This window comes from Podarcis liolepis (genome assembly GCF_965112155.1).
Source record: "Podarcis liolepis genome assembly, chromosome: 1".
NCBI lineage: Eukaryota > Metazoa > Chordata > Lepidosauria > Squamata > Lacertidae > Podarcis > Podarcis liolepis.
Genome location: NC_139554.1, coordinates 116,376,673 through 116,402,234, shown reverse-complemented (window position 1 = coordinate 116,402,234; position 25,562 = coordinate 116,376,673). Strand labels below are relative to the sequence as shown.

Here is a 25,562-nt window from a genome sequence, read left to right as displayed (position 1 = left end):
GGCTTGAAGCAGTTTAGTTTAGATTTTTCTGAATAGAAGCATTTTTATATACAGTTTTGAAAAACAAACACTCGTTTTACAAAGTAATTCCCCTAATGTAATGCATTATGTGTGTAAATATATACCGTACTTACTAATATATGCGTTTATATGCACACTTTTGATCTTGTATATGCAGTTTTGTGCACCGTATTTGGCTGGGAAATTGCACTGCAAAATTTGGAGAAGTGCAACTTTTGAAGGCTAGCTGTGCTTTGGTTCACGTTTCGTTTTGGATAGTGTGAATTAAGTAAGTTCACCCTTTTTGCAAGGGTGCAATAATGTCTTCTCCAAGCAAATTCAACATGGTTCATCTAAGGTTGGAATTGCGGTTGCTTCGCCCGCTCACATCTCATGCTCTTAACTTCTGTGCAATACCAGAATGTATGCTCTGACAAGGCTTTACCATTGCCAGGAGATTATGTATGAAACTCAAAAGACATGTCACAGTCGGAATTCAAAATGACGTCAACAGATTGGAGAACTGGGCCAAATCGTACAACATGAATTTCAACAGGGACAAATGCAAGGTTCTGCACTTAGGGAGGAATAACCAGCTGCACCAATATAAGATGGGGAGGGCGGGGCATATGGCTTACTAGCAGAACAAGTGAAAAGGATCTTGGGGGAATGGTCTCCCTCAGGAGGTTGTGGACTCTCCTTCCTTGGAAATTTTTAAGCAGAGGTCGGATGGCCACCTGTCATGGATGCTTCAGATGAGATTCCTGTACAGTGGTACCTCTGGTTACGTACTTAATTCGTTCTGGAGGTCCGTTCTTAACCTGAAACTGTTCTTAACCTGAAGCACCACTTTAGCTAATGGGGCCTCCCACTGCTGCCGCGCCGCCAGAGCATGATTTCTGTTCTCATCCTGAAGAAAAGTTCTTAACCCAAGGTACTATTTCTGGGTTAACGGAGTCTGTAACCTGAAGCGTATGTAACCTGAAGCGTATGTAACCCGAGGTACCACTGTATTGCAGCGGGGTCCCTTCCAATTCTATGATTCTTTGATACAGTCAACTCTATGATTCTTTGATACAGTCGTACCTCGGTAGTAGAACAGAATCTGTTCCGGAAGTTCGTTCGACTTCCAAAATGTTTGGAAACCAAGGCGCGGTTCGCAAACCAGAACACTCACTTCCGGGTTTGCTGGGTTTGGGAGCCAAAACGTTCGACTCGCAAGGTGCTCAACTTCCGAGGTGCGACTGTATCTGAATGCAGAATCTTACAAGTGCACTATGAGACCTACCCTGAGATCATGAATCCCGTAGCCTTTGCGTAGGGTGATTTGGAAGACTTCCAGGGAGCTGAGAAAAGCAGCCAAGCGGCACAGACTTTGCTTTCCACTTCCTCCGACTCCAATCAAAAGTGCATTTCCATAGGGAGCTTCAAGAATGCGGTTGATGCGGCAGCTACAGGGCAGGAACAGATTTGCAAAGATTGATCTTTTAAAGACAATCAGCTTTCTATCCAATATATTTATGGTTGTAAACTAACAGTGGAATCCTAACCATTTCTACCCACAAGTAAGTCCTACTGAACTCAATGGGGGTTCTCTCCCAGGTAAACAGGATTAGGATTACAGCCTAGAGTGGGATTAAGATTACAGCCTAAATTAGGATTATACACCAGGCTTTACTTCCAATTAAGCATGCATAATTATGCCACAATCCTATCAATCTCCCAAAGTTATTTAGTCCGTAATGACTGAGGTTATATTTCTAAAATATATTTAGAAATCAATAAAGGTGTTTTCTCAAAGGTATTGCAGAGATTTTATTTCAAATTGTAGGATAGAAAGATCAGGAGAAGAAAACCTAAGCATCTGTGCAGTCTGCAAATAAATTTGCCCTTCAATGACCCTCCATCAATTAATAGGGGGAAATAACTAAGCTGCTATTAATGTGTTCACTAATTAATCTCCCTATTAAATTATTTAAAAGTTGATAGCCCTACGATCAACCTTTTTAATAACCATGTACTTGGGAGGGGGACTTGAACTTAAGAACTTATTTAAGTTTGAATTTCCTGCAACTTTGAACTTAACAGTTAAAGCTTGCGTAATACTCCTCTCCTTCAAAGGTAAATTGTAAACGCAGTTTACAACCGAATGGCGGTACATTTGAGATAGTGCTATGTAAGAAAACATAACAGTAACTCTGAATAAAAGGTGTTGCTAACATCTAATATACAGTCACTGTTTCCGTTGTTACTGCTGTAGTCAGAGTGTGGGACAGTTTGCTCAACTATTTAAGAAATAGTTAAATAGACCAGTGATCACACATTTATATCCCAGGGCACTGTAAACTGATCTTGGAAACTTCTGCTACATTTGCCACTTGGAAGTGTCTTCAAATGTTTTCTAGACTATATGATGAGCTGTGATCCTGGCACACATTCACATGGGTCATAATGAGAAAACCTTGTGGCAACACTACCAAGTCATTAAGGCCAGAGGATGCTTGAGAATTTCACTTGGTCTGGATTTTTAAGCACCTGACGTTCACTTCCTTGCAAACACGCAGATCAGAAAGCAGTTCTTTTTGGTTTTTCAAACATTTCCAAATCTGCAGTACAGTTCTCCACTCTTTAATGTGTATTTTAGTATAAAATACATAGAAAAGTTTGTATTTTAGGGTAAAACGCATATAAAAATGTGTAGCAAAAATGTATTTTTTTCCCCTTCCCAGAAGCACAGCAGATCCTTGTGGGGCAAAATGGCCCCAATCCATTGCATCCAGGTTGCCTGCCACCCAGCCAAAAGGGGACAGAGGGAAGGGTGTGTGGCTGCTGTCACCAATAGCAAATGTAAATAAAATAACCCACTCGCATCAATAACAATCAAGGTGTGTCAGGGAACTGCAGGCAGCGAGGGAGGAAAGAATTAGAGGATACAGGGAATGATCCCCACTGATCAGTACTGAGTCCTCCTCAGAAGACAGGGAAGAGGATAGTGATTCTGGGGAGGAAGGGGTGCTTCAGAGAGAAGGGGATCCACGTCACAGGGGGAAACGGAAGGGGCTGAGCCGTTGGCTCTGTTGGTCTCGAGGGAGAGGGAAAAGAGAAAGTAGTTAGAGCAACGCGTCATAAGAGGCGGGTCGCTTTGTTTATTCGGCATGTAATCTTGTCTGAAGAAAATACAGTGGTGCCTCGCAAGACGAAAAGAATCCGTTCTGTGATTCTCTTCGTCTAGCGGTTTTTTCGTCTTGCGAAGCAAGCCCATTGACGGATTAGCGGATTAGCGCTATTAGCGCTATTAGTGGCTTTTAGCGGCTTTTAGCGGCTTATCTGCTGATCGGATCAGCTGATAAGTGGCTTAGCGGCTTAGAAAAAGGGGGGGAGGGAAAAAAAAAACAGCAGGAACTCGCAATACATTGTCGTCTTGCGAAGCAAGCCCATAGGAAATTCGTTTTGCGAAGCACCTCCAAAACGGAAAACTCTTTCGTCTAGCGAGTTTTCCGTCTTGCGAGGCATTCGTCTTGCGGGGCACCACTGTAAAGAAAGGAATTTATGGCTGGCTGCCGGGAGTGTTTTTCTGCTAAGTGCAGCAACGCGTGCAGCTGGCAAGTTGACAGGTGTTTTGTTTTGTTTTGTTTTTTAAGGGCAGGGAGGAAGAAGATCAGAGTAGATGGGGGTGGATTCCTTAAGAGGGCACCTTGATCATCAAGAAAAACTTTCTGACAATAACAGTTGTTCAACAGTGGAGCAATCTCCCTCGGGAGGTTGTGGACTCTGCTTCCATGGAAGTTTTTAAGCAGAGGTTGGATAACCACCTGTCATGGATGCTTTAGCTGAGATTCCTGCATTGCAGGGGGCTGGACTAGATGACCCCAGGGGTCTCTTCCAACTCTAAGATTCTATGATCACGAGAATTGGAAACTTGCTTTTTCTTTTAAATGAAAGTTGATAACTAAATGAGGCTGAGCAACAAAGGCCCGTACAGTTAAAGCTATGGTTTTCCCAGTAGTGATGGATGGAAGTGAGAGCTGGACCATAAAGAAGTCTGATTGCCGAAGAATTGATGCTTTTGAATTATGGTGCTGGAGGAGACTCTTGAGAGTCCCATGGACTGCAAGAAGATCAAACCTATCCATTCTGAAGGAAATCAGCCCTGAGTGCTCACTGGAAGGACAGATCCAATACTTTGGCCACCTCATGAGAAGAGAAAACTCCCTGGAAAAGACCCTGATGTTGGGAAAGATGGAGGGTACAAGGAGAAGGGGACGACAGAGGACAAGATGGTTGGACAGTGTTCTCGAAGCTACCAGCATGAGTTTGACCAAACTGCGGGAGGCAGTGGAAGACAGGAGTGCCTGGTGTGCTCTGGTCCATGGGCTCACGAAGAGTCGGACACGACTAAACGACTAAATAACAATAAAGGAGGCTGAAGAATGAACTCGATTCTGAATTGGAAGCTATATTATAGACAAGCTTTTTGAAACAGCTATGATTCTATGATTTAGGCTCCCTCAAAACAAGCAGCACCACTGCCTTTCTTCTCTCTAACACACAAAAGATGCTGGCCACTACAGTCGTACCTTGGATCCCAAACGCCTTGGTACTCGGACGCTTTGGCTCCCAAACGCCGCAAACATGGAAGTGAGTGTTCCGGTTTGCGAACATTATTTGGAACCCGAACGTCTGACGTGGCTTCTGGAGCTTCCTACAGCCAATAAGAAGCCGCGCTTTGGTTTCCGAACGTTTTGGAAGTTGAACGGACTTCCGGAACGGATTCTGTTAAACTTCCAAGGTTTGACTGTATTGCCATTTGCTTGGTGTTGTTGGAAGTGTTGGTTGAGCAGTTGTAGATCAATTATTTCAGCTAGCCATACACATTACACAACTGCTCAAGTAGACCAGGTTCTCTGGATCGAAGCCTTTATCAAACAAACTCTTTCTTACCACTTCACCATCAGCACGCAGCATGGTGAGATGATGACAAATCTTTGTTAGTGCTGGGTTTAATAGCCATGTGGTTTGAGGTTTCTTAAACAAGGACTGTGAGTAGAATAAGTTTTTTTATTTTATTGATTAGATCAATCTCTGCTGGGACTGAAGCTTTCTCAAGAACTCATCCTACCTCAGACTCGCTGACATCTGGCCTCAGGCTGAGCTCAGCCTCTACATGCATGACTTCCTGCCAGAGTAATTAAGTGCGTTTTTCTTGATTAACCAAAAAACAAAACAAGAGGGAAAAATTAATTTGCTTTCTGTTGCAGATCCTGGTGGAAGAGCCTTTCAGAAACTCTTTGGGAAACGATTCCATCCTCAAATTGGGCCACAATATAGATGAATGTAGTGCCAGTCTTCAAAACTGATACAATACAGTGTAGACACACATACATATATATGAATGATACCTTCTATGGATTCCACTGTTTAAAAACCCCACCATTCAAAGCTACCATACGAACAGCATATGGAGTAGGATGAGAGTGTGACAGAATGAAGATGTAAGTAGGGAAATTTAGAACATTGAAAGGCGCCTCATAATTATTTCCTCCCAGTCCTTATTATACATTGATATCTTCACTGAAATGAGCAAGCTGCTAGACAGAAATGCCATAGGACCCGAGAAAGGGGAACTGATGTTTTTTCATTTCACCCAGGGATCTCTAGAATAATTTTAAAGCATCAGGGGTTTCTTTCATGACACACACCTGGAATTGTAAAATATTTGAAAGCAATGTAATATTCTATCAACCGAATCTTAAAATATCCTTGCAGGTCATGTCTCTATCTGCCCCTGAGCTTTACTGTGGATTTGACTTCAGCAGCAGAGTACCTGTTGGTCACACACTGAGCAACAGCCAATGGGTTACAATAGATTCTGGCTCCTTGAGACCTTTTTTTAAAAATTGCAGATGCATTTCTATAGTCAGCCTGTGCTAAAAGTCTCGCTTAGATCCGGCCACTTTACAAGCACCCTTTACCCTTTTCTAAAACTTCCCAGGAGGGCATTTTCAAATACTTTGTCAATACGCCAGTGTATTGTTTGCATCGAAGCGGCGCCTCTCACACACGCCAAGACTCAAATAACTTACACGTGTTGTATGGCATCCTCAAAGAGAACAAGGTTCATTGCTGCATGCACTTCGTTGTAGTGCTCTAACGCCTCTGTTAAAATTCTGGTCAGCTTCTTCCAATCAGATACTGGAAAGTAACGAGGTTCTCCAACGCCATGGGCAAAGTGGCAGTAAATTAGTGGCTTATAGATAAATACGTGCTCATCAACACCCTGGTGGCAACAACACAGAGATACAAACAAGCGTTCATCCTGCACGTTAACCCTTTCGCTATATTGATTCTCCTAATTTTAACTTGATATCAAAGAGAGGATGCTGAAATTATAGCCACAGAGGCTGAATTAAAATTTAGGAACATAGGAAGCTGCCATATACCAGTGGTTCTCCTAAGCTCAGTATTGTCTACCCAGCCTAGAAGTGGCTCTCCAGGGTTCCAAGACTTGGGGACACTCCCAGTTTCTCCAGGAGATGCTGGCGGTCCAACATAGGCAAAGCAAAAGCTCTGCTATAGAGATACGGCCACTCTCAAATCCCTCTGGCAAGACAAGGCAAAATACTTGACTCGTAGCCAGAGCCTTTGCACATTTACTCAGAAACATCCCCATGTGCTCAGTAGGACTTGCTTCAAAGTAAATGCACACAGGACTGTAGTCTGAGTCACCAGATACCACTGCCCGAGAGCAGATAAATTTCCATTCCAGAGAACTAAAAAGTCACAATCCAGCTCAGACTGAGAACATGAAAACTAAAGCTGGCATTCTTTTCCTTTTCCTGTTTTGTATGAAAATGTGAAACCAGACTCGTATTGACCTGAAAGTGAGCACCAGAGCACAGTTATTGAAGGGAAAAAGGTAAAGGTAAAAGACCCCTGGACAGTTAAGTCCAGTCAAAGGCGACTATGGGGTTGCGGCGCTCATCTCACTTTCAGGTCAAGGGAGCTGGCGTTTGTCCGCAGACAGCTTTCCAGGTCATGTGGCCAGCATGACTAAACTGCTTCTGGCGCAAGAGAACACTGTGACAGAAAAAAAGAGCACACAGAAATGCCGTTTACCTTCCCATCACAGTGGTACCTATTTATCTGCTTGCACTGGTGTGCTTTCAAACTGCTAGGTTGGCAGCAGCTGGGACAGAGCAATGGGAGCTCACCCTGTTGCGGGGATATGAATGGATGTCCTTTTGATTGACAAGCCCAAGAGGCTCAGTGGTTTAGACCACAGCGCCACACGCATCCCCTAAGTTATTGAAGTACCACATGGCAGTACAGAGTCTCCAACAAAGATGTGCTCTCCCAAGCCCACATTCCCAACATGTTGACAATCCTGTCTCAGTGACATCTACGTTGACTTGTTCATGCCTGGAGAATGGCTAGATGTCCAGGTTCAAGCTGCATGACCACTGGCAACATCAACCCTGCTCCGTGGGAATCACTTGCAGATGACCGCAGTGCCTGGAGACAAGCAGACAGGTCATGTATCCATAGCAGTGAGCGGAGGAGGAATGACCTCTGGGAGGAGCACAGGGGGAAGTAACGCCATAGTGTGTCTGCAGCAGCACAACCCGACGCCTTCATCTGCCCCGGCTGCAACAAAACATGTCGCTCCCGTATCGGTCTCTACAGCAACAGCAAAGCGCTGCAAACTTCCAACAGTTTGACTTCACCCTCGAAGGTGCACTCCTCCATTGTCTCTCAAGACAGACGGATGCCAGCAATTTACTTGAAACGCTTACTTCTATTGCACCAACCTAGAAGTTCAAGGCAGCTTGACAGCAAACATGGTACCTTAGCCTCAAGCAGTTCTCATATATTTTATAGAATAATAATAATAATAATAATAATAATAATAATAATAATAATTTATTATTTGTACCCTGCCCATCTGGCTGAGTCTCCTCAGCCACTCTGGGCGGCTTCCAACAAAAATTAAAAATACATTAAAATGTCACACATTAAAAACTTCCCTGAACAGGGTTGTTTTAGAAATGTTTCAGCAACTTATTGACAGGGATGTAGTGAAAGGGGTGGCTATAAACTTACTTTGTGGGCATGTGACAAGGCATCTGTGTTCTGCGATCAAGTTTTTAGTCCCAGACTCGGGATCCGGTTTAACGCAAACATGCATGTGTATGCTGTTTATGCCCATGGCGAGCCCCAGTTGTGGATCCCAAATCTTCAACTAAAAACCAATGGTCAGTTGATGCTATACATTTTTAAGCTGTCATGACAGAGTCCTTCATGTGTCACACAATCAAGCATGTGTCACACAATCAGTTCCCTTTCCAATGTATACACTCAGAATCATATTCAGCAGACAGATCACTCTCAACTGCAAAAATCTAGGCTGAAAACACCTGATCGCCATCTTATTGAATGTAACACTGACATAGGCTCACAATTGTGCTATTTTCCTCTGTCTTTATTCCAATAATGACCATTAAGGCAGATGGTTACTGAGGAAATTCACAATCTTCAGCAGAATCAATTAGATCTGTCCAACCTGCTTTTCTAGCTGCAATCAATGCATCTCATTAATGATTATACCATAGATGAAAAACACGCCTCAGATACGAATGTTTCATGGTCAAAGTCACACTCAAGACATACCTCAAAATGCCTTTTGGCTGTATCAATAAGCACTTTGTTATAATGTTCAATATCATTTTCCTCCATAAGTTTATCTGAGTAGACTCGGGAAGATTCATGAAACCATAAATGGACCAAGTCAATAGGAGACCGCACACAGTCAGGGGTTGCGAAAAGCATACCCTACAAAACAGTTTGAAGTGTTTATTTGCACATTATCTTTCTTGAGCCTCAGTTTATGACTAATACCTAAATATGCCATTCAATAAGCTGTACTCCTCTGGCACACAAAAAAACGTGTGGCTTTGCTATTCACAATATGTGCATATATTTGATAGGCAATTAATGGCTTGCAGCTAAAAGCAATGTGTTGTTTATAATGAGGCACTATGGTTGCCTTGTGAACATCAATTCCTTTTCCTCCCACCCTTACTATCTATAATTTACATTTGAGTGAAAATCATGCTTTTATACTTTGCCTCGAGAACGGCTTCACTCTATTTACAGCATTCCGTTCTCAGACTATGGCTGTGTGTACATTACTTATTTCCTCTGGCTCCAATGTGCCCCCACCGCTGGCTTTTAAATATGGGTACACACATCACCCATGATGCAGAGCTATCCCGTCGTTTCTTGAGAAGTAATACTGTTTCACGTATTTCCCCTCAAACTGGCTTCAATCCGAAATGAAAACTTAAACCACATCCACTTCGTAGTTAAGCTGAGGTCACTGCCCATGCGTAAATGACAGCTTCATGAGGACTTGGGGGTTGCGGGGAGGGGGGAAGATGCATAGCTGGTTGAGACATCCTTGCTCCCCTTTGGTGTGTACAACAGCATGCAAATGTGACTTGGAAACCCAGCGAGGGAGAAATGACCTCACTGTTTTTTAAGCTGTTAATGTGTACCAGTGGCGTATCGTGGGTTGCCAGTACCAGGAGCCACGTGGAGGGGTGAATGGGAGGGAGGGAGACGGATGGAGTACACATGCGCATTTAACTGCCTAATGGCACCCACATCACCCAGGAGATTGCAGCCACAGAGATAAGAAGAGATGTTCTGTTGTTTGGAGAGTTCACTTCCTGTTACACACGGAGAAGCCGTTTTCAACAGAGCCCAGAGACAGAAGTGTGCAGCTGTATGGAGGCAGCACTGGGTGCTGAAATTTTGTGCCCCCTACCAATTTTGTGCCCGCTCCAACTGCCCCTGTGCCCCCCAATGCTATGCCACAGATATGTCCATAGCTGTCAACCTTCCCTTTTTTGCAGGAAATTCCCTTATTCCAGCACCGTTTCCGGCTGCTTCCGGCTGCTATCCAGGATTGTTAGATATCCTGTAGACTGTCCCCGGGACAGGTGAGGCTGCTGATCCCTTATTTTCAAATCTGAAAGTTAACAGCTATGGATATGTCCATAGCCTTATTTTCCAACCCCTACCCCCACCCCCACCCCAGACTAAAACTTTTCTAAGGCTAGAATTCCATGCAAATAAATATTATTTATGAACTTAGATCCATCACTGATCCTGCTTTTTACTGCGCAGACCAGCCATTTCCGCCTGTAAAACTACTGCAGGGCTGCCTCGCTCACCAGGCAATGGGAGGCAGTCGCCTCAGGCGGCAGATCTGGGTCCAAGGAGTGTGCTGCTCACTGCCTCTGCCTCCTATGTGGCTGTGCCTCCTCCACCTTATGTGCGCTATGTCACTTCTGTGCCCCACTGCTGCCTACTCCTTTGTGGGTGTGACCTGCTGCAGTGGCCACCCCCCAATGTGGCAGCCAGACTGGTGGCTGGGAGCGGCCGCTGAGACCATATAACACCGGTCTTGAAAGACCTACATTGGCTCCCAGTACGTTTCTGAGCACAATTCAAAGTGTTCGTGCTGACCTTTAAAGCCCTAAATGGCCTCGGTCCGGTATACCTGGAGGAGCGTCTCCACCCCCATCGTCCTACCCGGACACTGAGGTCCAGCTCCGAGGGCCTTCTGGCGGTTCCCTCATTGCGAGAAGCCAAGTTACAGGGAACCAGGCAGAGGGCCTTCTCAGTAGTGGCACCCGCCCTGTGGAACGCCCTCCCATCAGATGTCAAAGAGAACAACAACTACCAGACTTTTAGAAGACATCTGAAGGCAGCCCTTTTTAGGAAAGCTTTTAATGTTTGATGTATTACGGTATTTTTAATCTTTGTTGGAAGCTGACCAAAGTATCTGAGGAGACCCAGCCAGATGGGCAGGGTATAAATAATAAATTATTATTATTATTATTATTATTATTATTATTATTATTATTATTATTATTATTGCAGCAGGGCAGACCATGCACACAGCAGAGGAAGGGGCAAGGGGCATTTATAGAGGCAGCAGTAGCTGGGGGGGGGGGAGGCAGGGCAGCAGAGGGGCACATCCAAGGAGGCGGAGGCAGGGAACAGCAGTGGGTTTTTGCCCCAAGTGGCAAAATGACCTAGGCTGGCTGTGGTCCACTGTATGTGGGTTATATAACAACTCCGATCATGGTTATGAAGCAATGGGAGTTCTTAAATGATTATTTATGAAACCAGGGCTCGACTATAAAAATCTGGTTGTGTTTAGAATAATCTTGTGCGTAATATAAAAAACACAAAGTGAGACATTAAGGAAATCCAAAGGGAAAATATGAAGAACAGAGGATTTGACGAACGGATTATTAAAAACGCGCAAGGCAAACAGTGGAAGTCTTTTTAAAAACAGCAACACTTTTTAAGGTGGATAAGGACAAGATGAAATTATACAATTGAATATAAATATAGATGGGAAATGGCTATGTATAGTGAATACTTATCTACTTTTAAAATTTTTCACCCATGATCCTTTTCTTTTACTTCTTTATTTTTTCTTTGTTCTTTTTTTTCTTTTTTCTGATATCTTATCTTTCATTTCACTCCTTTATTGTGAATAGCATTTTATAGAGGTATAAATAACTGTAAATATGAAAAGAGGCAAAGTATTCTCTAATTTCTTCCCTTGGTTATATGTATTTTCTTTTGTTGTAAATATGTATGTTTTCTAATTTGTACTTAATAAAAATTATTTTAAAAAAAACAACACAAAACTCCGACCAACTGGAAACAAAGAAAGGAATGAACTGCATTACCTGGAATATGCGTGTCAAATCTCTTAGATTAAAAATATAATGAAATCGGATGGCCGTGGGTAGAAAATTCTGCGTCATCTTCTGGTGCAGTGAAATGGCAGCTTGGACAAGTGTGCCGACAGACTTCACTATACTGCAACAGAATCCCCCTTGCTGGAAATGCATGTTCATTATCTTCCCGTAGATAGCTGCTAAAGCATCTGCTCCCGGGAAGTGGACAGCAAACACAGAGAAATGTCTCTGAAAGAGAAGGGGGGAAAGGGAGACAGGGAAGAAGCAAACCAGAGAGTATATTACAGCCACTATTTGATTTGCATATTTGAAATCTTGAAGGCAACTTTCAAAGGGAGCTGAGAAGTTTTTTGAGTGTGGGGAAACACACACACACACACACACACATATATACAGTATTTTTCGCCCTATAGGACGCACTTTCCCCCCTCCAAAAATGAAGGGGAAATGTGTGCGCGTCCTATGGAGCAAATGCAGGCTTTCGCTGAAGCCTGGAGAGCGAGAGGGGTTGGTGCTTCAGGAAGCTATCCACAAGCCTTGGGAGCCTGCGGGAGTTCCCGCCGGGCTCCCAAGGCTTGCGGACAGCAGCCTGCAGCCCGAAATCCAGGGAGCGCAGCGGAGAGCGCCCCGGGCTTCGGGCAGATATCTGCAAGCCTGGGGAGACTAGCAGGAGTTCCCACCGGGCTCCCAAGGCTTGTGGATAGCAGCCTGTTCTGGGAGCTGGGGTCGGGGGAAGCTCGGGCTTCCCCCGCCCCAGCCCCACACCTGGGGAAAAAATAACCCCCCCTTTATTTCCCCCCAAAAAAACTAGGTGCGCCCTCTGAGCCGGTGCGCCCTATAGGGCGAAAAATACGGTATATATAGTCCTACACATCAGAAGAGCCCTCCTGGACCAGACCCAAAGTTCAGCATCCTGCTTCCAAAAAGTGTTCAACAAGATGCCTCCAAGAAGCCAATGGAAAAGGATGAAGCCCAACCCAGTCTCCCATCTTCGATTGCCTAGTGTCAGGCTTCAGGGAACTGGCTTCCTCTCCACTTTGGCAGTAGATAAGCAGAACAAAGGAAAAGGAGTCTTCTAACCAGTTAGAAACTTTAATGATCACAGTGAGAGAATCCATTTCCTAGGAATGAAGGTGCTCCCACAATTAAGGGTTCCACCCACTTACTCCCTAGTCACACACGTCATTACTGCGTCTTGTAACCCGAGCTTGTAACCACTGTGCTTTCTTTGCTGCCACCTTATCTGCTCTTCTTGACCTTGGGCTGAGGAAAGGAATGCTTTCCAGAGACAGTGAATCTGTTAACCCTCTCCCTCCCAGTGATTCTTCTCCTAACTGTTCCCCATCCAGATTTCCCAGCTTCTGCCTTATGAACTATGTCCCTCTGCAAACCACTGTTTCAAATCTATACTGTCCCCCTGCTCCTGGGAAGATTCAGGATCCTGATCAGGAGCAGGGGGAAGGGGTGGCTCCCACCATTCCTCCTCAGTGCAGCCCTCCTCATCACGGTCCCTGACACCTAGTGTTATGTACTGAGTTGAATAGGATTCAGAATGCAGCAGTCTGATTGGTCCTAGAACAATGCAGCAGTATGATTGGTCCACAGGGGCCACCCAATCCAGCTCCAGGTGGAAGTGAATCCGCAACCTGATTGGCCTACAAGAGAATCCAGGAATTAGCCAATCACGTGCGGCCCATTGTGTAAATAATGTATATAAAGCAGATATTTTGGGGGAACCTTCATTCCTTACTACCATGAGCTGAATAAAGAGCATGAAATCCACTCTCGACTCCAAGTATATTTCACCTAGTGATCCTCCTGTGCTTTTAATTTTGTTTCATTTGTGCTGGTTTTCACTTCATCACAAAATACTTCACCTGGCTTATTCAAGTCAGGCATCCATTCACATTCAGAGGATACTTTTGCAGATTAGAAAGCTATTTCCAATGAGTGCTTATGTGTGAATGGACCTAGTTGTGCTCATCCCTGATCATGTTATTTGGCTCTGTATCTAGTCCAACGATTCACATATCATTATTTATTAGTATTATTATGAGAAAGCAGAGAAAAAGCCGTGCTTGAGTATTTTTAACACACATAACCCCCAAAAAACTCTATCTCCAGAGGTGTAAACACCAGTGCACACAATAAAGTTAATGATTTTCTCTTTTGCTGAAATTAAAATCACTTTAATATTATTCTGGGGAAGAAGAGGGAGGAATAGGCAGCTAACATTTGGCACTTATGGCAACCTACCTGAAGACGCTGATTTACTGAAAAACTTCCAGCCGTGGGATTCATGCACGTGACATACTGACAATTGTGAATTTCTTTCAAAATCAGTTTCTGTCTGTCATACCTATGTAGTTACAAAATAACAAAGAGATAATAAAACTCAATTGTATATTCACAGTTTGAGATCCCTATTGACAGATCTTCACACTGAAGGCTGCTGGAAGAAAGTCTGATTATGTAGCCCTCTGTTAAAAGATCTGAAAACCTTTCTTTTGTCCCTGCTCTCTTAACACAAGATTCCTATAATTCTCAGTCTCTTAAGCAACTCTGAAGACTGACAGGACCTAAATTTGGCCTTCTCTCATCAAATTATGACAGTAGTGTTCAAGTATCTCCTGAATTTCCAATGTTGGCATCCCTTTAACAAGGCTATTGAGATGCCGTAACCAATTTCGACAAGTGCAGCAGATGCAGTTCTGCGCTTAGAAAGGGGCTGAAGCAGGCATGGATGTGGTTCAGGGTTACTGTGAACTCATTCACCCAGTCAAAACCAGGTAACAGGTAATGGGAAAGAAAAGTGTCTGCCTGAGACCTTGCAGATCCCACGTTAATCAGGGTAGACAATACAGTGGTACGTCTGGTTACGTACTTAATTCGTTCCAGAGGTTCACTTCTGGCGAACCAGAGTAGCGCACGGAAACGCTGCCTACCTTCCCACTGGAGCGGTACCTATTTATTTACTTGCACTTTGACGTGCTTTTGAACTGCTAGGTGGGCAGGAGCATGGACTGAGCAACGAAAGCTCACCCCGTTGCGGGGATTCGAACCGCCGACCTTCTGATCGACAAGCCCTAGGCTCTGTGGTTTAGACCACAGCACCCCCCACATTCCTTTTCTAGCTGTACTTCTTGGCAATACCTATTAAGGTAAGCAGCAACTGCATCCCCAAAATTTTGCAGTCATTTTGTCATGCTCTTCCATTGATGGTTGGCTGCCCATATATAGAGCATCTACCAGTGCAAATATTGAAGATTTCCCCAGCAAAAGATAAACAAAATAAAGGTTCCTACTCATGAATATGTGCCATGCTATTTTCTTTACTCATCAGTTCATAGTCATACTAGTCAAGCTAGAAATCATTTAATATTTCCAAATATGCATATATGTATAACTTTAAACTTCTTTTTTAAAAAAAGTTTACCAATGACTATAGTCGAGGTGCTGTCTAATTAAAGTATGAGGCTGGACAGTCCCATAGGCATCCACCTCAGGCATATTAAGATCATCAATGAAGTAAATTAATTTTCTCATGCCTGGAGGAGCATAATTTCTGCCAGCTTTCTTTTCCAAGGACCTTTCAAGAACACCTGCGAAGAGAACAGAAGTTGCATGAGAACAATAGTTGAAGCACAGCTGTAGGAAAAGGAAGAGAGTTCAAATACCTAGTGCGCTCAAACAGATCATTATCGTCATATATAGAGCTTATTCATGTACGCTTTCACATGTCGAAGGCTCAGAGGGTCTAAAAACCCTTAAGTACGTGAATGAAATTTATTCTGAGCTGCCAGTCAGAAACGACAGACTTTGTGGCTGAGGGCCTATATTGGAAGTAGCCAATGTGGTGCCTTCCAGCAGTGGTGGACTCGGTGCGGCTCAAATTTCAGCGGCTCCCCCTGCCTCTTGAGCTCACGATTGTTGTGGCACTGCCTGTGGCGCTGATGCCCAGTGCAGCTGAACCAGTCATGCTACCCTAAAACAGTCTCTCCTTTCAGAGAGTGGTGTGTTCCCAACTCCCATCAGCCTCAACCAGCATAGCCAAAGACAAGAGGTAATGGGGGTTGTAGTAAAACAACAGAAGGCAGACACTACACGCACAAAATAGACCGTGTTGATGCATCTAGGTCAAAATAAATAAATAAATAAGACCTGCAACTGGAAGCACTAAACCACACAGGGGATCCATGACTGATCCTCCAGGATTTGTTTATTTTTTTGCTTTTTCTGACAAATGGTGTGCTGTAATCTTAGTACCGCCAAGACCACATAACACCAGTCCTGAAAAGACCTACATTGGCTCCCAGTACGATTCTGAGCACAGTTTGAAGTGTTGGTGCTGACCTTTAAAGCCCTAAATGGCCTTGGCCCAGTATACCTCAAGGAGCGTCCCCATCATTCAGCCCGGACACTAAGGTCCAGCCCCGAGGGCCTTCTGGTGATTCCCTCATTGCGAGATGTGAGGTTACAGGGAACCAGGCAGAGGGCCTTCTCAGCAGTGGTGCCCGCCCTGTGGAATGCCCTCCCTTCAGAAGTCAAGGAAATAAACAACTATCTGACTTTTAGAAGACATCTGAAGGCAGCCCTGTTTAGGGAAGTTTTTAATGTGTGATGTTTTATCACATTTTTTATATTCTCTTGGGAGCCGCCCAGAGTTGCTGGGGAAACCCAGCCAGATGGGCAGGGTATAAATAATAAATTATTATTGTTGTTGTTGTTGTTGTTGTTGTTGTTGTTACTACTACTACTTAATTCCCAGGCCTGCGGTGAAATGGCATGGTTTTTCAATTTTGAAGTTGTGCTGCTGTAAAGACAGAATATTAAAGGAGGAGGTAAAATGATGGTAGTTACATACGCTGAAGCATAGCAGATGTTGTGTAATAATTGAAGGGGACTTTAGCCACCATATAATCTTCTGAGAGCTTGCTAAACTTGTCCGACATGAGAATGGTTTTTCCAACTCCAGCATTTCCCACAAGCATAATTGGCTGACCCTTCTCCAAAAGCAAATCCACAAAATATCTCAAGCGAATGGTCTCGGATGTATGAATCAAGACTGTCTGTTCCCTCCGACAAGGCAAAGAGGTATATGCATTTTAGAGACAAGGGGGAAAGATATATGTTATGCAGTTAAGAGTGCTCTTTCGCAATGTAAATCAATGTAATTGTTTTTATACTTCAATTTAGGTGACAGAAAAGTGAATTTATACATTAAGATTAAACAAGTGGAAATATATAACAGTTACTCAGACTTTATACTTGTCATAATCTTAATTTTGTAATAACAATGAATGATTTTTGACACTGCAAAGATCAGAAGCTAAATAGCTGTTTTAGCAAGATTACATTATATAGCATTTGTAACTCAATGTGGTGGAATACTGCATTTTGCTGTCACTTAAAATACAGTGAAATGTAATATGAGAATTATTGCAATGTCTATATTCACATTTTCAAATATAAATGACATGCTATAAACATAAGTCATAGCGCTACCATATGATTATGCTGAAATAATATAACATGGACATAAATGAAGAGAAATGATGTTGAATTGCTTTTGCCAATAAGTTGGACCGAAAATTCTACCCAAGGATATCAGAATTAAAATTGGGAAACTGAGTAAATATCGCAGCAATAATTTTATTCACAAAAAGGCCCAATTTCTTTTGAAAATGTAATTGCAGATATACTTTAATATTTATCACCCCAGGCAGTTCATTCACACTGCAGAAAATAGGCATATCAATGGCAGAAATGAAGTATGAAGTCAGCTTGTATAGGAGATAATGTGAGAATCTGGTGAGGTGGTGAGAGGGTGGGAGGAAGATCGCTCTCTCTACAAGGTTCCAAATGAAAAATAAAGTATAGGTCCATAATGGATTGTCATTTTCACAAGCCCACAAAGAACCCGAGGAGGCAGATAGGAAAATGTGGATTCTTGAAGTGAAATATGCCTACTGCATATTGAATCAATCGCTAAGCTTCAAGAGTTTTTCAGCGGCTGTCTCTGGTGTGTATGACGTGTGAATACACTCGTTCTGGTGTTGCGAAGAGAAACGCTTGCACTATAGTGAAGAAAGTCTAATAACAATCAGAGCAAGACTATAATTAATTGTGATTCTGGATGCAGTTTCTACTTTAGTGATTAATTGATACTGTGTAGTCTCTTGGGTAAGTTAATTAACTTATCTGTGCTTAGTTTAGCCAACTGGAAAATGGACATATTATTACTTAATTGTATCACAGAAATGTTGTGCGGTTTGATTAAGGTTAGAGCTTGGAAACACTCGGGCACAAGCTCTACTTAGGAGCGAACTATTTTGTTGTGACATGAGTATAGTCTTCGGATAGGGTTGCAACTCTTTTCAATTACTTATTCTTCGTTTATTTCTAGTTATTTCTATGCCACTTTTAGGGCAAAAGAGTTACGAGGTGGTTTACATATATAAATGAAAAGGGAGGACAGGGGACTTAGAACTCATCTCACTACAGTAACAAACAAAATGGCAGTTAAAAAATGTTGTGGATTATAGCGCAGGACTCATAGAATCAATGTTAAACCAATTAAAAGGAAATCAGAAGCAGTTTAAGCAATTAAATAATATTTACAAAACAGTCCAATATCTCAGCTAAAAGCAGATCTAAACAAATTGGTTCTCAAGGCCTATTTAAAAGCATTGAACCAAAAAAGATGGAACTAAATGTTCCTACTGGCTGAGAGTAGGGATGAAAGGATTTCTCCATTTATGTTGGTTCTCTCAGTTGCTCTTTGTGTGTGTGTACCTATGGGTTTTCAGAAGCGTATAATAAAAAGTCAACAATAGCAAATAAGAAACATAGATTTCTCATTTTTCTAGCTGAATTAAGTACATAAAGGAGGTTACAGAGACAGTGGGTAGGTTAATAAATACTAAGCATGCTATTCCAAGGAGTCTCTTCAAAAACCAGCATATGGAGCAGATAGCTTTAAAACACTGGAAGAGGAGCTGCTGTAGGGTTGCCATATTTCAAGTGAAAATTCGGACACAAAAGTTGTTGAAAAAACAGGAATAATTCCCGTATTATTCGGGAAATTCTGGATGTATGGCCGCCCTGAATTACTGTATGTAAGCAAAGGAAAGCAAACCATTGCAAATGTATTAGCTCTGGGATTGCTTTTGACTTTGACTTCAATTATGAGTCAGTTCTCCACCAGAGCTAGGACCTTGAGTTGGCAGCCAATGCAGCTTCCATTAAAAGGGGAGTTGTATGAGATCGAAGAGATGCGGGTGGCACTGTGGGTTAAACCACAGAGCCTAGGACTTGCCGGTCAGAAGGTCGGTGGTTCGAATCCCCACGACGGGGTGAGCTCCCGTTGCTCGGTCCCTGCTCCTGCCAACCTAGCAGTTTGAAAGCACGTCAAAGTGCAAGTAGATAAATAGGTACCGCTCCAGCGGGAAGGTAAACGGCGTTTCTGTGTGCTGCTCTGGTTCGCCAGAAGTGGCTTAGTCATGCTGGCCACATGACCTGGAAGCTGTACGCCGGCTCCCTCGGCCAATAAAACTAGATGAGCTTCGCAACCCCAGAGTTGGCCACGACTGGACCTAATGGTCAGGGGTCCCTTTACCTTTACCTATGAGATTGAAACAGAACCCAGGCCAGTAATCCGGCTGCTGCATTTTGGCCTGAGTCATCTTCAAGGGCAGTCCCACATAGAGTGCATTGCAGTAATCCAATCAGGAATGTACCAGAGCATGGAGTACAGTGGCCAAGTCATCTCTGTCCAAAAAGGGTCTGTGGCTGAACCAAAAAGCCAGAACTGAAAAAAAGGCATTCCTAGCCATAGACCCACCTGAGCTTCCAGTGACAGAGCACCCTCCAAACTGTCAGCCTTTTCTGCTAAGGGAGTGCAACCCCATCCAGGGCAGGCCACCTCCCCAGCTCCCAGATATCAGAACTTAGGACACAAAAGACTCCTGTCTTTTTGGGATTCAGTATCACGCGGGTGGTGCTGTGGGTAAAATCTCAGTGCCTAGGACTTGCCGATCGCATGGTCGGCGGTTCGAATCCCCGCGGCGGGGTGAGCTCCTGTCGTTCGGTCCCAGCTCCTGCCCACCTAGCAGTTCGAAAGCACTCTTAAGTGCAAGTAGATAAATAGGGACCGCTTTATAGAGGGAAGGTAAACGGCATTTCCGTGTGCTGCGCTGGTGCTGGCTCGCCAGCTGCAGCTTCGTCACGCTGGCCACGTGACCCGGAAGTGTCCTCGGACGGCGCCGGCTCACGGCCTCTACAGTGAGGTGAGCACGCAACCCCAGAGTCGGACACGACTGGCCCGTACGGGCAGGGGTACCTTGACCTTTATCAGCTTATCGGCCCTCATTTTATTAGCAAAAATAACACAGAAATGCATGCTATCAGGCAGAAATTGCATACAAAAATTGGTATATTAGGAAAAATTCACACTGAAATGCTGGTACGTTTTCAAGAGGGCATTTTTTAAGAAATTCCAAACTGAGGTGGAAAGGCGAAGAACTGAAGATTGGAAAAGTGAGAAATGGAGAGAAACAAAAACAGAGAGTTTGTGTGTTTGTGTACAGGGTGTGTAGATCTGGGAGAAGAGAAGAGACATCATGAAAGCCCATCTTATTTCTCCCTTATTTTCCCCAGCCTCAAAATGCCTTCCACCCATTTGCCCATACTACAACTGTGGGGCCGAAGTGAGTCTTTTACACACTTCCTGTCTTCTCTCCTTGGACTAAGATGGTCCCTCTTTCATCTAATGCTCCCTGGCTCTTTTCCTTCCTCCACTTAATGCTCCATAGGAGGAGAAGACACGACGTAGCACCAAGTGACTGGTGTTGCTCTAAGTAAGCCCCACAGCGCTGCGTTTCCCCCAACCGAGCAGTAAAAGTCTAGCAATCCAAATTCGAAACTCCAAGGGGGGAAAGGCTAAGAAAAAGCAAGTGGAGCAGTGCATTTAAAAGATCTATTGATATTGCTGCACCTCCATTGTTTCAACTGAAACTTCCCTGGCAGCAGTCCACAAGGTCTTTCCCTTGCTTGTGTCTCTTCATCGGCCTTTTGCTCAGCAAAAACTAGGCACTAAGTGCACCATGCAGGCTGCAACTGCCGCTGGGTTCTTCAAAGCTCTTGCCACCCATAAATCAAGAACTACAAGCTCAGATTGCAATACCCTTGACGTGGTAGGATAGAGACTTCAGAACCTAAGCTTGAGGGAGTCAGCAACAACTGGTCACAATCTTGAACCCCACCCCACCCCAAATGCAATGATCGGTGTGATGTCAATGTCATACTGGCCAGTGCATAAGATGGCACCATCCACTGCCAATCGTTCTTGAACTGAGGCGGAACGTGACTATTATTTTAAATTGCGACCTGCCGTGTGTGTAAGTGACTGGGGCTAACAGTGGCAGAGCTGGATGGAGGCCCTGCTTCACGTCTCTTTGGCTTGGCACTACAACAGCCAACACCCTCAACTCACTTGCGCACACTCTATCAATGTCTGAGCAATCCTGAGACCCCTGGCAGTGGGTGGGGCTTTAAAATATGAGATGAGCTCCTTTTCGGCTCCAGGCCATTGATAGCATGTGAACGACATCTTAAATCCCCCCAAATACAATGCCCAAGACCACATCAGATTGGGCACTGAATTTTGAGGGCCTAAAATGGCAGTTGCCTCCCACAGGGGTACCAACTTGAATAAAATATTGGGGGGGGGGAGGCAGGTAAGCCCAACCCTGCCTAATCAATCACATGACGTGGTCCACTTGAATGGCAATGCCCATCTACTTTTGAGGGCCCAGCCCCCTCAAATATTTTATTAGAGGGGCCAAAAGGACCTTGGCCTCTAGGAGTTGGCAAAGCAGGTGCATTTACCCTTTCCCTCTTAAGAAGGCATATTGTTCTTGTTGCTTTAAATATGAAGATGTAAAAATGTAAACAATCTACCTTTGCTCTATACAGTGAAGCAGATTATTAATCAATAGAAATAAAGAAACAAGCCTGTGACACCATACCCACTTTCCCAGGAGCAAGCCCCACTGAAAATGGGATTTAGCTCTAAGCAACGATCTATAGGATTGTGCCGTAAATAAATAAATATTTGTGTCTGCCTTTGTAAGAAAAGGAAGAGCATTAATATTCATAACATCTAGAATCCGGTTCCCAATTTGCCATAAAATTCTAATGACTCCTAGAAAAGCAACCGAAAGCAGGAGTGAAATGGCCAACCCACCGCCAGCAAGATAATGATAATCAGACATTTGCAAGTCAGCCACCAAACAACGCACTCCAAGTTCCCCAGAATGTTCAATATTGCAATGAAAAGCTCCAATTGTAGTTCAAATAAGTCTTCACTATGAGTGCATTGGATCATTTACCTTAACAATGTGAACGTGCTCTCATTATCATGTTCAACTTGATTAGTGTATAGTCTAACATTTAAAAGTGCACTTCAGATGGAAGAATGTATGAATGCATGATTGGTTTCTAATAAATTGAGCAACCTCCTAATGAACTGCGAGGGATCTAGAAGGAACCCGTGGATAGACACAGAGAATAGGATGCTTCCCCCTCACCTCCCAACACGCAGAGCCCACCATGTGCTATATCCTTTATTTTTCAACATATCACTAAGCTGATCAAGGGATATGTTGAGAATTTGGAAAACTATATGCCTAAGAAAGGTGAGTATCACAGGGCTGGCTGATTTGCTGAAAGTAATAATGAGGCTGCACAGGTAACACTTATCACTGAAGAAAAAATATCTAGGTCTCCTTTGCCTATATTGCTTTACATGCAATAGAATCACTTCACCGGGGGGGATAATAGTAGTAAAAAATACTCAAATGCAGAGAAAAGGGAACAAATTTGTGAGTTCAAATTCCAAGTGGGTAGACCAGGGTTTCCCAAACTTGGGTCTCCAGCTGTCTCTGAACTACAACTCCCATCATCCCGAGCTAACAGGACCAGTGGTCAGGGAAGATGGGAATTGTAGTCTAAAAACAGCTGGAGACCTGTTTGGGAAACCCGGTGGTAGACTGTTGACAGTCAAAAAGCAATACAGGTTTGGGTGGCAAACAGCTTTATATGGGCATAATATTTTGGTTGAGCATTAGAAGACACTTTTTGACAGTGCCTATAGTTCACCACTGAACCAATTATTACCTTGAATTGGTGGAGGTTTTCCAGTAGACTGGACAACTAACTATTAGGGAATGTTTTAGCTCTAAATTTCATGCACCATGCAGGAGTTTGGAATGTGGCCTATAAGCTGCTCTCCAACTCTATGACTCCTGCTTTTCTATATAATTAGTGGCTTGTATATATGGTCAGAATGGATGTTTACCATACCTCCTCGGTGAGCGGTGGTTTCAGTCTATGTTGGGGTAGTTGCTGCAGCCTACCTTGACCAGGGCTGGCATTCATTTAATAACCAATGTAATATCCTAATTGCAAGGCAATGGCTGGTGAAGCCACGACCATGGAATATGATGAGGCATTTAGGGAAAAGGCTACGGAAATATCCACCTCCAGGTGGGATGTGAAAGAGCCTGATGTTATGGGTCACCCTCCAGGTGGAGAAGAAGGCTGACCCCACAAAAATGCAAAAGCCCATCCAAAAGGTGGCCCGCGGGGTTTGCTGGGAGCCTGTAACAATGGAGCCAGTAACAGGGAGAAACGCCGCTACTCTCGCGAGTGCAAGCGTTATTCCGGCTCCCACTCCTTTGTGAGGTGCTTTTGGGCCAAACCTTTCTTTTGGAACTCCAGAAATTACAAGTCTGGCAGGTCCAGGAAGGATGCTGGAACCAACAATGGTTCTGTTGGTGAGCAAGCTACAAAAAGTACAGCTGGAAAATAATCCATTGTATTCCCTAGCCCCTATGCCTGTCTCCCTACCAGCCATGCTCCCCCTTCTTTGCTTGTATCCTGATAGAGAGGCCGCAGAATATCTGGTAAAAAGGGTGTAGCGAGGGCTTCCGTATACCAGTTGCAGGTGTCCTCACACCCACTAACCCACCTAATAAAAAATCAGTCAGGGAAATCCCGGAGGTGGCATGGCGTAAGATTCTAACAGATTTTTATTTATTTTTTTAGGCAGAATAGCGGGCCCATTCTCTTATTCTCCATTCGATAACTGCCAACCTTCCAATCAGCAAGACCACAGCGCCACTTTTACCTATTTCAATGTAGAGCAGCACCCATGCATACTCTCTCTGCATAGCTGTCAACCGTCCCTTATTTGGTGGGAAAGTCCCTTATCCCAGCGCCGTGTCCCGCTTCTGTCCCGGATTGATGATGTCCCTTAAATTTCCTGGGTTTCATAGGAAGAAACTCCTCTCCCTCCCTCCCTCCCTGCCGGCCAGGGAGGAGGGAGGCTCCAACTGTGTTGCTTGGCTGTGTTGCTCACCCAATAAGGAGTCTAAGAATGACTGGGTGGTGGAGCTTGCATGCCTTGTGCCGATCAAATCGACTGCGTTGCCTGAGGACTCGCCTTTGCTCAGCACTTCCCAGCGGAGAGGTGACGGTGGTTTTCCTTGCTGCATCCCCTTTGCCGGGTTGCTGCACTGTGGGAACCACCACTTGAGGCTTCGTTAGGCTGCTGGCTGGGCTTTCTGCCTTTGGCTCGGAGGGGCTCAGAAGTTGAACATACCTTTGCCCCTTGGAAAATCCCTTATTTTGGCTGCTGATCCCTTATTTTCAAATCTGTAAGTTGACAGCTATGTCTCTCTGTTCCCACTTGTGTTTTGAGGTGGTACAGTCAAAGACTAGATATGCTACAGGTTATTTTTGAATGTACAGAAAAGCTCTTAACAAAGGCAGAGCATCTAGAAAACTGGCAACGGTAAAACTATTGCAATTTTGCGAACTTTACACAACGCTTTCACTTTTACGTTGCCCCACAAGGGTTTCTCATTGTTGTATTGTGGGGGCTGGACCAAGGAAGGGCAGTGGTCAGGAGCTTGGAACGGAGAGATGGGACTGAAAGGCAACCAGGAGCCAAACAACCAGGAAGAGCAATACATTTGCTTACTGCTTCTTTCCATTGGGAGTTGGTGGTGTCTCATTCCTGAGGGCATTCACTAACTGGATAGGAGAATTCACTAACTGACCTATTTACCCTGGCTTTTGACACCTGAGATGTATATTTTTAAGACCCACCCTATCTTTGTGACTGCAAATTGTTTTAGACTGCTTTTTAACATGGTTTTAATTGCGGCAATCCACCATGGGACTTGGGAAGGCTGGGTAATAAATTAAAATGTAACAGCAACAACACTGCAGAAAATGAGGGGTGCGTGTGTGTGTGTGCTTCATGGCTTCACCTCATCTATTGATGAGCCAACCATTCTTGGAAAACTCCCCTGAAACCTTCCTCTGCACCTTTCTTGAAGATAAAAAAAAAATTATGACTAGAATTCTTGCACAGGTGATGGGTTTTACTGAAGAGAGGGTATGAGGTTAACACTGTTTACTTTCTCCCTATTGCTCAGACATATTTTTATATATGCACTTCTGAAGAAGTTATGAAGAATATTAAAGTTTGTAACTACACAGTCAACTTAGATTGGTTTTATACTAAGTTAAGGTGCTTAGCTTTCCCCATAGAATTCTGGGAAATGTAGTTCAATTAGGAGACTCCTCTATTAGAGGATTCTTCACCATCACCCCAGCTATAATTCCCAAGTAGGGATGGAAACCTTTTCTGGCTGGCAGGCCAGATCCTTATCTCCCCACCGCTGGAGGGCCAAACGACAGGCAGATAGG

The 25,562-nt window shown here is 44.0% G+C and overlaps 1 protein-coding gene across 1 annotated transcript in view; it reads right to left on the bottom strand.

The window, feature by feature from the left end:
• LOC310691029 (dynein axonemal heavy chain 11-like) overlaps positions 1-25,562 on the bottom strand; it is a 228,191-nt gene that overhangs the window by 108,591 nt on the left and 94,038 nt on the right. Inside the window, exons 37-43 of the mRNA XM_083470619.1 lie at positions 16,648-16,852; positions 15,220-15,385; positions 14,040-14,142; positions 11,772-12,011; positions 8,668-8,829; positions 6,084-6,277; positions 1,289-1,451 (exon numbers count right to left, since the gene is read on the bottom strand). Of these exons, the coding sequence (XP_083326745.1) occupies positions 1,289-1,451; positions 6,084-6,277; positions 8,668-8,829; positions 11,772-12,011; positions 14,040-14,142; positions 15,220-15,385; positions 16,648-16,852 (1,233 nt within the window). The remainder of the gene's footprint in view (positions 1-1,288; positions 1,452-6,083; positions 6,278-8,667; positions 8,830-11,771; positions 12,012-14,039; positions 14,143-15,219; positions 15,386-16,647; positions 16,853-25,562) is intronic.